This window comes from Tamandua tetradactyla, chromosome 5, assembly GCF_023851605.1.
Source record: "Tamandua tetradactyla isolate mTamTet1 chromosome 5, mTamTet1.pri, whole genome shotgun sequence".
Lineage (NCBI taxonomy): Eukaryota > Metazoa > Chordata > Mammalia > Pilosa > Myrmecophagidae > Tamandua > Tamandua tetradactyla.
The window spans coordinates 145,897,059-145,910,875 of NC_135331.1; the positions used below are offsets into that span (position 1 = coordinate 145,897,059).

The following is a 13,817-nucleotide window of genomic DNA, read 5'->3' on the forward strand; positions in this document are numbered from 1 at the left end:
AAAAGAAATACAAGGCATCAAAATTGGAAAGGAAGAAGTAAAACTATCACTGTTTGCAGACAATATGATACTATACGTCGAAAACCCGGAAAAATCCACAACAAAACTACTAGAGCTAATAAATGAGTACAGCAAAGTAGCAGGTTACAAGATCAACATTCAAAAATCTGTAGCATTTCGATACACTAGTAATGAACAAGCTGAGGGGGAAATCAAGAAACGAATCCCATTTACAATTGCAACTAAAAGAATAAAATACCTAGGAATAAATTTAACTAAAGAGACAAAAAACCTATATAAAGAAAACTACAAAAAACTGCTAAAAGAAATCACAGAAGGCCTAAATAGATGGAAGGGCATACCGTGTTCATGGAATGGAAGACTAAATATAGTTAAGATGTCAATCCTGACTTCCGGAGAAGATGGCGGCTTAGTAAGACGCGTGGGTCTTAGTTCCTCCTCCAGAACAGCAACTAAAAAAACAGAAACGATACGAAACAGCTCCCGGAGCCACGACAGAGACCAAAAAGACAGCATACCCCATTCTGGAATGGCTGAACGGGCAGGGAGAATCCGCTGCGGTGAGATACCGGAGGGGCGCGCGTTTTCCCGGCCGGGACGGCTGGCGACTGGGGTCCCTTCCACACACATGGCTCCCCGGTCTGACTGGGAACATTGGATAGCAGGGCCCTCCCACCAAGCTTGGCGTCTCGGGCCAGCTGGGCAATTTGGACCGGCACTCCCCCAAGCCGCGGCGGCCGGCGACCGCCCCCTCCACACGCGGTTTCCCGGGCCGACTGCGAGATTCGGATTGGCAAGTTAAAGGAGCCACAGCATCTTTTACTGGTGGGACCGACAGACAGACGAGCTCCACGAGCGCCACCTACTGGGCAGGAAAAGAAAAACAGAGCCCAGAGATTTCACAGAAAAACCTTTCAACCAGCCGGGTCCCACACCCAGGGAAATCTGATCAAATGCCCAGACACCAGCAGAAAATAATGGATGACGCTCGGAAAATTGAAGATACGGCACAGTCAAAGGAACAAACCAATAGTTCAAATGACATACAGGAGCTGAGACAACTAATTCTGAATATACGAACAGAAATGGAAAAACTCTTCAAAAACCAAATCAATAAATTGAGGGAGGACATGAAGAAGACATGGGCTGAACAAAAAGAAGAAATAGAAAATCTGAAAAAAACAAATCACAGAACTTATGGGAGTGAAGGACAAAGAAGAAAAAATGGAAAAAACAATGGATACCTACAATGGTAAATCTAAAGAGACAGAAGCTACAATTAGTGAACTGGAGGATGGAACATCTGAATTCCAAAAAGAAACAGAAACTATAGGGAAAAGAATGGAAAAACTTGAGCAGGGGATCAGGGAACTGAATGACAATATGAAGCGCACAAATATACGTGTTGTGGGTGTCCCAGAAAGAGAAGAGAAGGGAAAAGGAGGAGAAAAACTAATGGAAGAAATTATCACTGAAAATTTCACAACTCTTATGAAAGACCTAAAATTACAGATCCAAGAAGTGCAGCGCACCCCAAAGAGAATAGGCGCAAATAGGCGTTCTCCAAGACACTTACTAGTTAGAATGTCAGAGGTCAAAGAGAAAGAGAGGATCTTGAAAGCAGCAAGAGAAAAACAATCTGTCACATACAAGGGAAACCCAATAAGACTATGTGTAGATTTCTCAGCAGAAACCATGGAAGCTAGAAGACAGTGGGATGATATATTTAAATTACTAAAAGAGAAAAACTGCCAACCAAGACTTCTATATCCAGCAAAATTGTCCTTCAAAAATGAAGGAGAAATTAAAACATTTATAGACAAAAAGTCACTGAGAGAATTTGTGACCAAGAGACCAGCTCTGCAAGAAATACGAAAGGGAGCACTAGAGTCAGATACGAAAACACAGAAGAGAGAGGTATGGAGTAAAGTGTAGAAAGAAGGAAAATCAGATATGATATATATAATACAAAAGCCAAAATGGTAGAGGAAAATATTATCCAAACAGTAATAACACTAAAAGTTAATGGACTGAATTTCCCAACCAAAAGACATAGACTGGCAGAATGGATTACGACCCAGCAATACCACTGCTAGGTATCTACTCAAAGGACTTAAGGGCAAAGACACAGACGGACATTTGAACACCAGTGCTTATAGCAGCATTATCTACAATTGCAAAGAGATGGAAACAGCCAAAATGTCCATCAACATACGAGTGGCTAAACAAACTGTGGCGTATACCTATGATGGAATATTATACAGCTTTAAGACAGACTAAACTTATGAAGCATGTAATAACATGGATGGACCTAGAGAACATTATGCTGAGTGAGTCTAGCCAAAAACTAAAGGACAAATACTGTATGGTCCCACTGATGTGAACCAACATTCGAGAATCAGCTTGGAATATATCATTGGTAACAGAGACCATCAGGAGTTAGAAACAGGGTAAGATAATGGGTAACTGGAGCTGAAAGGATACAGACTGTGCAACAGGACTAGATACAAAAACTCAAAAATGGACAGCACAATAATACCTAAGTGTAATGTAACTAGGTTGGAACACTGAATGAAGCTGTACCTGAAATGTAGTTTTTTGTTTGTTTGTTTGTTTGTATCTTTTGTTTTTCTTTTTCCTTTTTTATATATATATATATTTTTATTAGTATTATTATTTTAATTTTCTTCTCTATATTAACATTCTATATCTTTTTCTGCTGTTTTGCTAGTTCTTTTCTTAAATCGATGCAAATGTACTAAGTAATGATGATCATACTATGTGATGATACTAAGAATTATTGAGTGCATGTGTAGAATGGAATGATTTCTAAATGTTGTGCTAATTTCTTTTCTTTTTTTTGATTAATAAAAAAAATTAAAAAAAAAAGATGTCAATCCTACCTAAATTGATCTACACATTCAATGCAATACCAATCAAAATCCCAACAACTTATTTTTCAGAAATAGAAAAACCAATAAGCAAATTTATCTGCAACGGCAGGGTGCCCGGAATTGCTAAAAACATCTTGAGGAAAAAAAAACGAAGCTGGAGGTCTCGCGCTGCCGGACTTTAAGGCATATTATGAAGCCACAGTGGTCAAAACAGCATGGTATTGGCATAAAGATAGATATATCGACCAATGGAATCAAATAGAGTGCTCAGATATAGACCCTCTCATCTATGGACATTTGCTCTTCGATAAGGCAGTCAAGCCAACTCACCTGGGACAGAACAGTCTCTTCAATAAATGGTGCCTAGAGAACTGGATATCCATATGCAAAAGAATGAAAGAAGACCCATATCTCACACCTTATACAAAAGTTAACTCAAAATGGATCAAAGATCTAAACATTAGGTCTAAGACCATAAAACAGTTAGAGGAAAATGTAGGGAGATATCTTATGAAACTTACAATTGGAGGCGGTTTTATGGACCTTAAACCCAAAGCAAGAGCACTGAAGAAGGAAATAAATAAATGGGAGCTCCTCAAAATTAAACACTTTTGTGCATCAAAGAACTTCATCAAGAAAGTAGAAAGACAGCCTACACAACGGGAGATAATATTTGGAAACGACATATCAGATAAAGGTTTAGTATCCAGAATTTATAAAGAGATTATTCAACTCAACAACAAAAAGACAGCCAACCCAATTACAAAATGGGAAAAAGACTTGAACAGACACCTACCAGAAGAGGAAATACAAATGGCCAAAAGGCACATGAAGAGATGCTCAACGTCCCTGGCCATTAGAGAAATGCAAATCAAAACCACAATGAGATATCATCTCACACCCACCAGAATGGCCATTATCAACAAAACAGAAAATGACAAGTGCTGGAGAGGATGCGGTGAAAGAGGCACACTTATCCACTGTTGGTGGGAATGTCAAATGGTGCAACCACTGTGGAAGGCAGTTTGGCGGTTCCTCAAAAAGCTGAATATAGAATTGCCATACGACCCAGCAATACCATTGCTGGGTATCTACTCAAAGGACTTAAGGGCAAAGACACAAACGGACATTTGCACACCAATGTTTATAGCAGCGTTATTTACAATTGCAAAGAGATGGAAACAGCCAAAATGTTCATCAATAGACGAGTGGCTAAACAAACTGTGGTATATACATACGATGGAATATTATGCAGCTTTAAGACAGGATAAACTTATGAAGCATGTAATAACATGGATGGACCTAGAGAACATTATGCTGAGTGAGTCTAGCCAAAAACTAAAGGACAAATACTGTATGGTCCCACTGATGTGAACCGACATTCGAGAATAAACTTGGAATATGTCATTGGTAACAGAGTCCAGCAGGAGTTAGAAACAGGGTAAGATAATCGGTAATTGGAGCTGAAGGGATACACACTGTGCAACAGGACTAGATACAAAAACTCAAAAATGGACAGCACAATAATACCTAATTGTAAAGTAATCATGTTAAAACACTGAATGAAGCTGCATCTGAGCTATAGGTTTTTTGTTTGTTTGTTTGTTTTTTACTATTATTATTACTTTTATTTCTTTTGTCTACACTAACACTCTATATCTTTTTCTGGTGTGCTGCTAGTTCTTCTAAACCGATGCAAATGTACTAAGAAACGATAATCATGCATCTATGTGATGATGTTAAGAATTACTGATTGCATATGTAAAATAGTATGATTTCTAAATGTTGGGTTACTTTCTTTTTTTCCGTTAATTAATAAAAAAAAAATTAAAAAAAAAAAAAAAAACCAGCTTACACAAAGCTAAAGAAGGAATTAGTAAACTGGAAGATAGAAAATATCCAGACTCAAAAATAAAGAAACAAAAAGATGGAAAATACAGGAAAAAACATGAGACAGTAAAAATAATTTTTTTAAATCTATTATATAAATGGAGTCCCAAAAGGAAAGAAGAGAGAGAATGGGTCAAAAAAAATATTTGAAGAAAAAATGACCAAGAATTTTCTAAAACTAATAAAAAAAAAAAAATCCAGCCATAATACAAGAATCCCCACAAAAAGCAAGCAGGAAGTTACAAAGAAAATCACAGGCAGGGACACTATGATAAAACTGCTAAAAACCAAAAATAAAAAGAAATTACTTTCAAAGAAGCAACAATAAGCTGATTTCTCAACAGAGATGGATTATAGAATATCTTCAAATGCTGAAAGAAATAACTGCCAGCCCTGAATTCTATATTCTGAAGAAATATTCTTCAAAAACAATGGCAAAAAGAAAAACATTTTCACACAAACACCAAGTGACTATATCGTAACAAACCTGAAATAAATGAAATATTAAAGAGAGTTCTTCAGGTAAATAGAAACTATGCCAAATGGAAGCACCAAAATACATAAAAGAATGACGAGCTCCAGAAAGGGAAAATAGGTAGGTAAACATAATTAACTATACAAAATAATAATAATGCCTTGTGGGGGTTAAAATATATAGTGAATTAAAATAAACAAGACGGGGGGAGATAAATGGAATTCAAGGGTTCTACAATCTTGCATTGTCAAAATGGATAAAAATATCAAGGTACCGTAGATCTTAAAAAGTCAAGGATTCATACTGAAGTCTTGGTTAACCGCTAAAAAAAATAGTAAGAAAAGTATATTACAAGTGATGGGTTGAAAGGAATGGAACAATAGAATCTAATTAACCATAAAGAAAGGAAGCTAAAAAGTAACAGAGCACAAAAAGAAAAAAGTAACAGAGCACAGTGGAACAAAATAATAGTAATACAATAAGTTCAATTATATCAGTATACTAAATGTACACAGAGGAAATACTCCAATAAGGCAAAAACTGTTCCCTGGAAAAATAAAATCTAACAACAACATGATATTTATAAAAGACTTACGTTAAAGGATAAAAAAATAAAAACAGCTATTTCTTGCAAACACTATGCAAAGAAAGCTTTTGCAACTATACTAGTATCGGATATTTCACAATGATAAAAGTTAAGACACTGGGAAGATAAAATAATCTTTTATACATATCTGTATATACCAAATATCACCTCAAAATACATAAAGCAAAGCATGGCAGAATTATAAAGAGAAAAAGATAAATCCACAATAAGGCTGGGGAATTTTTCATACTCCTTAAGTTTGAGATTTATTTTAAATATCATATTTATTTTCCCTAAACAAACACGTCCATCTTGGCAGTTTCTCTTAATGCTGCTGGAGTTATTTTCAACTGTAGAGATTTAATGGCAATATAAAATAGATATCATTTTTAAGACACTCTCTATGGGAAAAAAATCCTCAAAATTTACCCCATTTTGCAAAGTAATAACTCATAATTTTAAACTCTTTTACACAACCAAATACCATACTACAAATCAAAAACATTAAATATATACTCACAGCTAATGTCATTCTTATTAAAATAGAATTTGAATTTACTTACAAAAATGTCATACATAAGACAGGGTAAGTAATCATCTATATTATATGCTATGCTATGCTATTCATTAGACTTTCTTTAGAATATGATTCTTATTTTTCTATATATGTAATTCAGCAATTTGAGACCTCTAAACCCAGAAAATAATGAGTTAGACTAAAAGGATACAAGTGATTTTTGAAATTATTTCTATATTTGAAAGCAATTTAAACTTCTTAGTGGCCTTCCAGTCTTAAAATGGTAAATATATTGTTAAAACAATGTTTTTCAAACAAGGGAATTTGTTTTTAAGCCCAAAATAACTATATTACAGGATTTATTTAAAACAATCAAGGCATTGTCTTCCTGGACTGTGATCCATTCCTACTAATAAATGAGCTGCGGAGTTTACTGTCAACCATTATTTCCTACACGCCCCTTAATTATTAACTTCACTACTACTTAATTTCCCCACTTTTGGCTTATGCCATATACTTGTGTATGTAGAAGTACAACCAATAGCTTCTTCTCAACAACTTCCCTATGCCCTAATGCCCCTGGGAAAATATTTTTTGTGAGGCCAAGTCTATTTTATGAAAAGTAAGAAAACATTACCCTTTAGAGGAGGGCAGAATGAGGGGGCAGAATTCATATGTAAAGTTATTTTAACTCTGTGACAATTTTTTAAAGCACCAGTAAAAATTCTAACTGGATATTTAATTGGAAAATTACAATACTTTTAAAAGAAATAGTAAATTCTCAATCTAATATCTAAGAACTCTTTGGTTTGCCTAAAGAAAAAAAAGGATGAATTTACTAACTGCAATCTGTCTCTTAGAAAAGACAGACTCATGGCTACAAGGAATCTGTAAATAGAAAGAAACAACCTTATAAACCTAGCTGAAGAAACAAGGTCCACATTCCATTTTCACAAATCTCTATAAACTTGTAGAAGAAAAATGTGAAGATTATTATACTTTTATACATTACCAGTTTTAACCGTTCTTTTCTCCTTTTGCCAAAGGAAGCACTTGACCCAGGTTCTGATTCCTTTTTTCCATCCTCATCCTCATCCTCATCTTCATCATCCTCAAAACACCAATCTGGCAACAGAGGGGGGGGTGGTGCTTCCTCTATATCACCATAGCGACGAAAAAGTTCTCTCAAATAATCACCCTTATAGATTCCTGGTGGTCTGGCTTGGGCAAAAGTAGCAACTGCTGCTTCAATACTATAGAAAATAAATAAAAGCCATACAATTTCCTCACTACTTTCCATTTATACAGAGTTATCAAAATTCACTTATTATATTTAAGACCCAAATAAAGAATAAAGGCTATAAAATTGACAAACCACAGTCCCTACACTCAAGGCATTCAATCTATTTAAGGGACAAACTCATTCTGAAACAGTTTTAATATAAAGGAGGTAATTCCTAAACTCCAGAGGCAAACTATGACTGCATAAAAAATAAAGAGACCTAGGTAGGGTCTGTGAAGCAGGCAGAATGTGATAAAGTCTTGAAGGTTGAGGTCTGACTCCAAGGTAAAACAGAACTATCATAGAAATGTGAAAGCCATGTGAACAAATGTAAAGCAATGTTGGTTTTACAGGAAACCTCCAAGAAATCTAGGCAATAAGAATATATAGGGCATTCAGAGAGGCCATGCATAAGCTGAGTTATAAGAGTGTAGGGTCAATGGGTAAAGGATATGAATGGCCAAAGCTGGAAATGCATACAGTTGCATGCATGAGAATGAAGGAAAAGGGAAACATACAATCAAAAGTGTACTTCCTATGATTATACGCAGAGAAGGGCCTACTATATGAAAGCTTTTGTAAACATAAGCAATGACCTATACCTAAGTCAATGAGAAAATTAAGTTAATATCCTATTCTCTTACAAATTTCAGGTAACTAAAGTTCTAATGTCTCAGGATCTAAAAGACCTGTATTCACAAATACAGGTGCTCAATAAAGAATGTTAATGGGTTTAAATGGGATATCCCTGTCATAGAAATACTCTTGCATAGCATTATAAGTTTTCACTGGTACACAACTACTAGGAAAAAGTTCTAGGAAAACAACAACAACAGTAAATTCCAAAGCTGAATACAAACAAAAAATACTGGGAGAATCCATCTCTGGGAATTCTGTAAAAAGGAAAAAAGTCTGGAAAAATACATATGGAATATATAAGCACTCAATTTAAGTGCTACTGAGTCCACCAAAAATTTGGCAAAATAAATGCTGACACTAAAATATCAATAAAAAAATTTTTAATTAGTAATCATATTCTTATCCATTAAAATAGGAAGCAAATACCTCCAATCCATTTTCTCCACCAAAAAGGCACATATGAGAAAACCAGTGCGGTTGAAACCATGGGTACAATGAACACCTAGAAAATAAAACAGCTTTTATTAATTGTTTTAAAAAGTAATAAATCACTTCATGTGCCACATTTTACTTTGAAATTTCAACCTGCAATCAAAACATTTAAATAACTGTTATAAAATAGCTACATAAAAAAGGGTTGAGATGGCCCATATTTTAAAACTTCAATTTCTGTATGAGACCAAAGGAAGAGATGTTTGTAATTTATATTTTGGGTAGTGCATTACCTAATTTAACATATATGGTCAGTTTAGTTGAATACCACCAGTACATGGAATCTTGAATAGGGCATGAGATCTCATTGTTTTGTCCAGGTTACTGTGATACTCCAATAAATTCCAAAGTGACTTGAACAGTGACTAAAGAAGTATTTGCAAAGTCCCTTCAGGGGAATGGGGAGACGGGGAAAATTCAACTTCCCCATTTGGAGAATTCCTTTAAGCAATGGGACAACTAAATCAATAGGCCACACCCTCAATCTTGGAATTTGCTCCTATGAAACTTATCCCAGCAAAGGATGTCCCATTATGTGGGACATGATTCCCAGGGGCATAAATCTCCCTGGCACTGTGGGACAGAACTCCCAGGATGAGCCAGGACCCAGCATCAAGGAACTGAGAAAGTCTTCTTGACCAAAAGGGGAAAGAGAGAAATGAGACAAAATGAAGTTTCAGTGGCTGAGAGATTTAAAACCGAGTCAAGAGATTATCTTGGAGGGTATTCTTATGTATTATATAGATATTCTGCTTTAGTTTATAGTGTATTGGACTGGCTAAAGGGAAGTATCTAAAACTGTTTAACTGTATTTCAGTAGTCTTGATTCTTGAAGGGGATTGTATAATTATATAGTTCTTACAATGTAACCATGTAATTGTGAAAACCTTGGGTCTGATGCTCCCAAATGAGAAATAGACAGAAGAGTTAAAAAAAAAAAAAAAAAAAACTACATAAAATAAATAAATAAATAATAGGGGGGATGGGATACAGGGTAAAAAAAAATGGGTAGGTTAAAATACAAATGGTCAACAAGAGGAAGGAGTAAGGAGTTTAGGATGCATAAGTTTTTTCTTTTTATTTCTTTTCCTGGAGTGATGCAAATGTTGTAAAACTAATCATGATGATGAATACACAACTATGTGATGACACTGTGAGCCACTGATTGTATGCTTTGGATGGACTATACATGTGTGGAGATGTCACAATAAAAATATATATTTTTTTAAATAATAATGAAATAAAATAACAGTAAAAAAGCTTGAAATACCCTATCTTAAAACTACTATAAACTTGTCAGTTTAAGTTGCTTAGAGTCAAATTTATAGCCAGAGCTAGAAATTTAAATGTAATATATTGTTTTCTCGTTAAACACTTTTCCTGTCTAAAGATTTCTCTTAACTAAAAGGTTCCAAGCATTTTAAATTAGATATTTCCATCAAATAAACAACTCTAATGCCAAACACACAAATACTTCTGACACACAAACTGTGAATGTTTCAGTAAAAGGATGGTCCTCTTTGTGCTCAATGACACATACCTGGATCTATCCAGGATAGATCATACGCTAGGGCACAAAATAGGTCCTTATAAATTTAAAACTATTAAAAGTATTCAAAGCACTTTCTCTGATCACAATGGGATGAAGTTGGATCTCAATAACTACCAAAGAACGAGAACATTCACAAATATGTGGAGATTAAATAACACTCTCTTAAACAACAGTGGGTCAAAGAAGAAATCACTAGAGATATCAGTAGCTATCTGGAATAAATGAAAATGAGGACACAACTTATAAGAACTGATGGGATGTGGCACAGGTTGTGCTGAGAGGGAAATTCACTGCCTTAAATGCCTATATTAAAAAAAAAGAAAGTGCGAAAATCAAGGACTTCACAGCAAACCCGGAGGAACTTGAGGACAGCAAACTAACCCCAGAGCAAATAAGAGAAGAGAAATCACAAAGATTAAAGCTGAGACAAATGAATGGAAGAACAAAAGAACAATAGAAAGAATCAATAAAATGAAAAGTTGGTTCTTTAAGAAAATCAATGAAATTAATGGACCACTGGCAAGACTAACAAAGAAAAACAGAGAGAGGATGCAAATAAACAAAATCAGAAATGAGAAGTGGTGAGTTATCACAGACCCTGAAGAAATAAAAGAAATAAAAGGATACTATGAACAACTATATGCCAAAAAATTAGACAACTTAGATGAAATTGACAAATTCCAGAGACATGCAAACAAGCTGCACTGACTCAGGAAGATACAAAAGATCTCAACAAACCAATCACAAGTAAAGAGATTCAATCAGTCATCAAAAATCTTCAGACAAAGTAAAGCACAGGTTCAGATGACTTCACAAGGGAATTTCATCAAACATTCCAGAAAGAACTAATAGCAATTCTGCTCAAAATTTTCAAAAAACTGAGGAAAAGGAACTCTACCTAACTCATTTTATGAAGCTAGTATCATTTTAATACCAAAACCAGGTAAAGATGCTAATAAGAAAGGAAAACTAAAGGTCAATCTCCCTAATGAATACAGATGCAAAAATTCTCAATAAAATATTAGCAAATCGAATCCAACAGCACATTAAAAGAATTATACACCATGACCAAGTTGGGTTTATACCAGGAATACAAGGACGGTTTAACACAAAAAAACCAATTAATGTAATACACCACATTAACAAAACAAAAGGGAAAAGTCACATGATCATCTCGAATGATGCCGAAAAAGCGCGACAAAATTCAGCATCCTTTTCTGATAAAAACACTCCAAAAGATAAGAATCAAAGGTAACTACCTCAGTATGATAAAGGGAATATATGAAAAAATGATAGCCAGCATCACACTCAATGGAAAGAGACTGAAAGCCTTTCTCCTAAGATCAGGTATAAGACAAAGATATCCGGTATCACCACTATTATTCGACATTGTGCTAGAAGTTCTAGCTACAGCAATCAGGCAAGACAAAGAAATACAAGGTATCCAAATTGGAAAGGAAGAAGTAAAATTCTCTTTATTTGCAGACAATATGATATTATACTTGGAAGATCCTGAGAAATCTACAGCAAAGTTACTTGAACTAATCAACAAATTCAGCAAGTTTGTGGGATGTAAAATTAATGTACAAAAACCAGTAACATTTCTAGACACAAGCAATGACTTAGCTGAGGAGTCAGTTAAGGAAAAAATTCCAATCAAAATAGCAACTAAAAGAATCAAATACTTAGGAATGAACTTAATTAGGGACATAAAGGACTTGTACACAGAAAACTATGTAACATTGCTAAAAGAAATCAAAGGAGATCTAAATAGGTAGAAAAACATTTCCTGCTCATAAATAGGAAGGCTAAATACAGTTAAGATGCCAATTCTCTCCAAGTTGATCTACAGATTCAATACAGTACCAATTAAAATTCCAAATACCTACTTTGAAGTTTTAGAAAAGATGACTACCAAATTCATCTGAAAGGGAAAGAGACCCTAAATAGCTAAAAGTATCCTAAAAAAGAAGAACAAAGTGGGAAGATTAACACTCCCTGACTTTAAAACCTATTATAAAGCCACAGTGGTCAAAATAGCACGATACTGGCATGAAGACAAAAGCACTGACCAATGGAATTGAATTGAGAATGCAGAAATAGACCACTAAATCTATGGCCAACTGATTTTTGACAAGGCCCCCAAATCCTCTGAACTTGACAAAATAGTTTTTTCAATAATTGGGCATGGAAGAACTGGATATCAATAACCAAGAAAATGAAAGAAGACCCTTAATTTATACCCTACACAAAAATGAACTCACAGTGGATCAAACACCTAAGTAAAAGAACTAGCACCATAAAGCTTCTAGAAGAAAATGTAGGGAAACATCTTCAAGACCTAGTAATAAGAGATAGCTTCCTAAACTTTACACTCAAAGCACAAGCAACAAAAGAAAAAACACTGGGAACTCTTCCAAATCAAATGCTTCTGCATCTCAAAAGACTTTGTCAGAAAGATGAAGAGGCAGCCAACTCAGTGGGAGAAATTATCTGGAAATCACATATCAGACAAGGCTTCGATTTCCCGTACATACAAAGAAATCATACAACTCAACAACAAAAGAACAAACAACCCAATTATAAAATGGGCTACAGATATGAATAGGCATTTTTCTGAAGACCAAATACAGATGAGTCAAAAGCAAATGAAAAGATGCTCATTTTCACTGGCTATAAGGGAAATGCAGATCAAGACTACAATGAGATACCACCTCACACCTATAAGAATGGCTGCTATTAAACAATGAGGAAGCTATAAATGTTGGAGAGGATGTGGAGAAACTAAGACACTTATGCACTGCTGGTGGGAATGTATAATGGTGCAGCCACTATGAAAGTCTGTTTGGCAGTTTCTTAGGAAACTAAATATAGACTTGCCCTATGACCCAGCAATAGCACTACTCGGTATATAACCTGAAGAGCTGAAAGCAACATCACAGATATTTTTTGCACACCAGTGTTCATAGCAGCATTACTCACAATCAACAAAAGATGGAAACAAACCAAATGCCCATCAACAGATGAGTGGATCAACAAATGTGGTATATACATACAATGGAATATTATGCAGCAGTAAGACAAAATGAAGTCCTGAAGCACATGACAAAATGGATGACCCTTGAGGACATATGCTGAGGGAAGTTTACCCAGACACAAAAGGATAGATACTGTATGAGTCTACTTTTATGACCAGCGTAAAGGTATAATCAGAGGCTTATAATACAGAATATAGGGGACTTAGAGATACATAGAAGCTAGAGATGGGTGAACCGTTAGCTAATAAGGTTGAACTCCGATGTTAGGGAACAGATAAGAGCAAAGGTGATTCTCTAGTGGGTCTAGAAGTAATATTATCATACTGAAGATGAACAAGAATGAAAGTAGTTGTATACACCTATGTGTCCCACTGACTCACACTAGAAATATGAATGAGTTCTTGTAAGAATTACTTGAAAGATATGATTCT

At 35.0% G+C, this 13,817-nt stretch overlaps 1 protein-coding gene across 4 annotated transcripts in view; it reads right to left on the minus strand.

Moving 5' to 3' along the window:
- RNGTT (RNA guanylyltransferase and 5'-phosphatase) overlaps positions 1-13,817 on the minus strand; it is a 338,823-nt gene that overhangs the window by 285,251 nt on the left and 39,755 nt on the right. For all 4 annotated transcript variants that reach the window (XM_077162393.1, XM_077162394.1, XM_077162392.1 and 1 more), the window contains exons 5-6: positions 8,731-8,806; positions 7,396-7,636 (exon numbers count right to left, since the gene is read on the minus strand). In XM_077162393.1, coding sequence (XP_077018508.1) covers positions 7,396-7,636; positions 8,731-8,806 — 317 coding nt within the window. The remainder of the gene's footprint in view (positions 1-7,395; positions 7,637-8,730; positions 8,807-13,817) is intronic.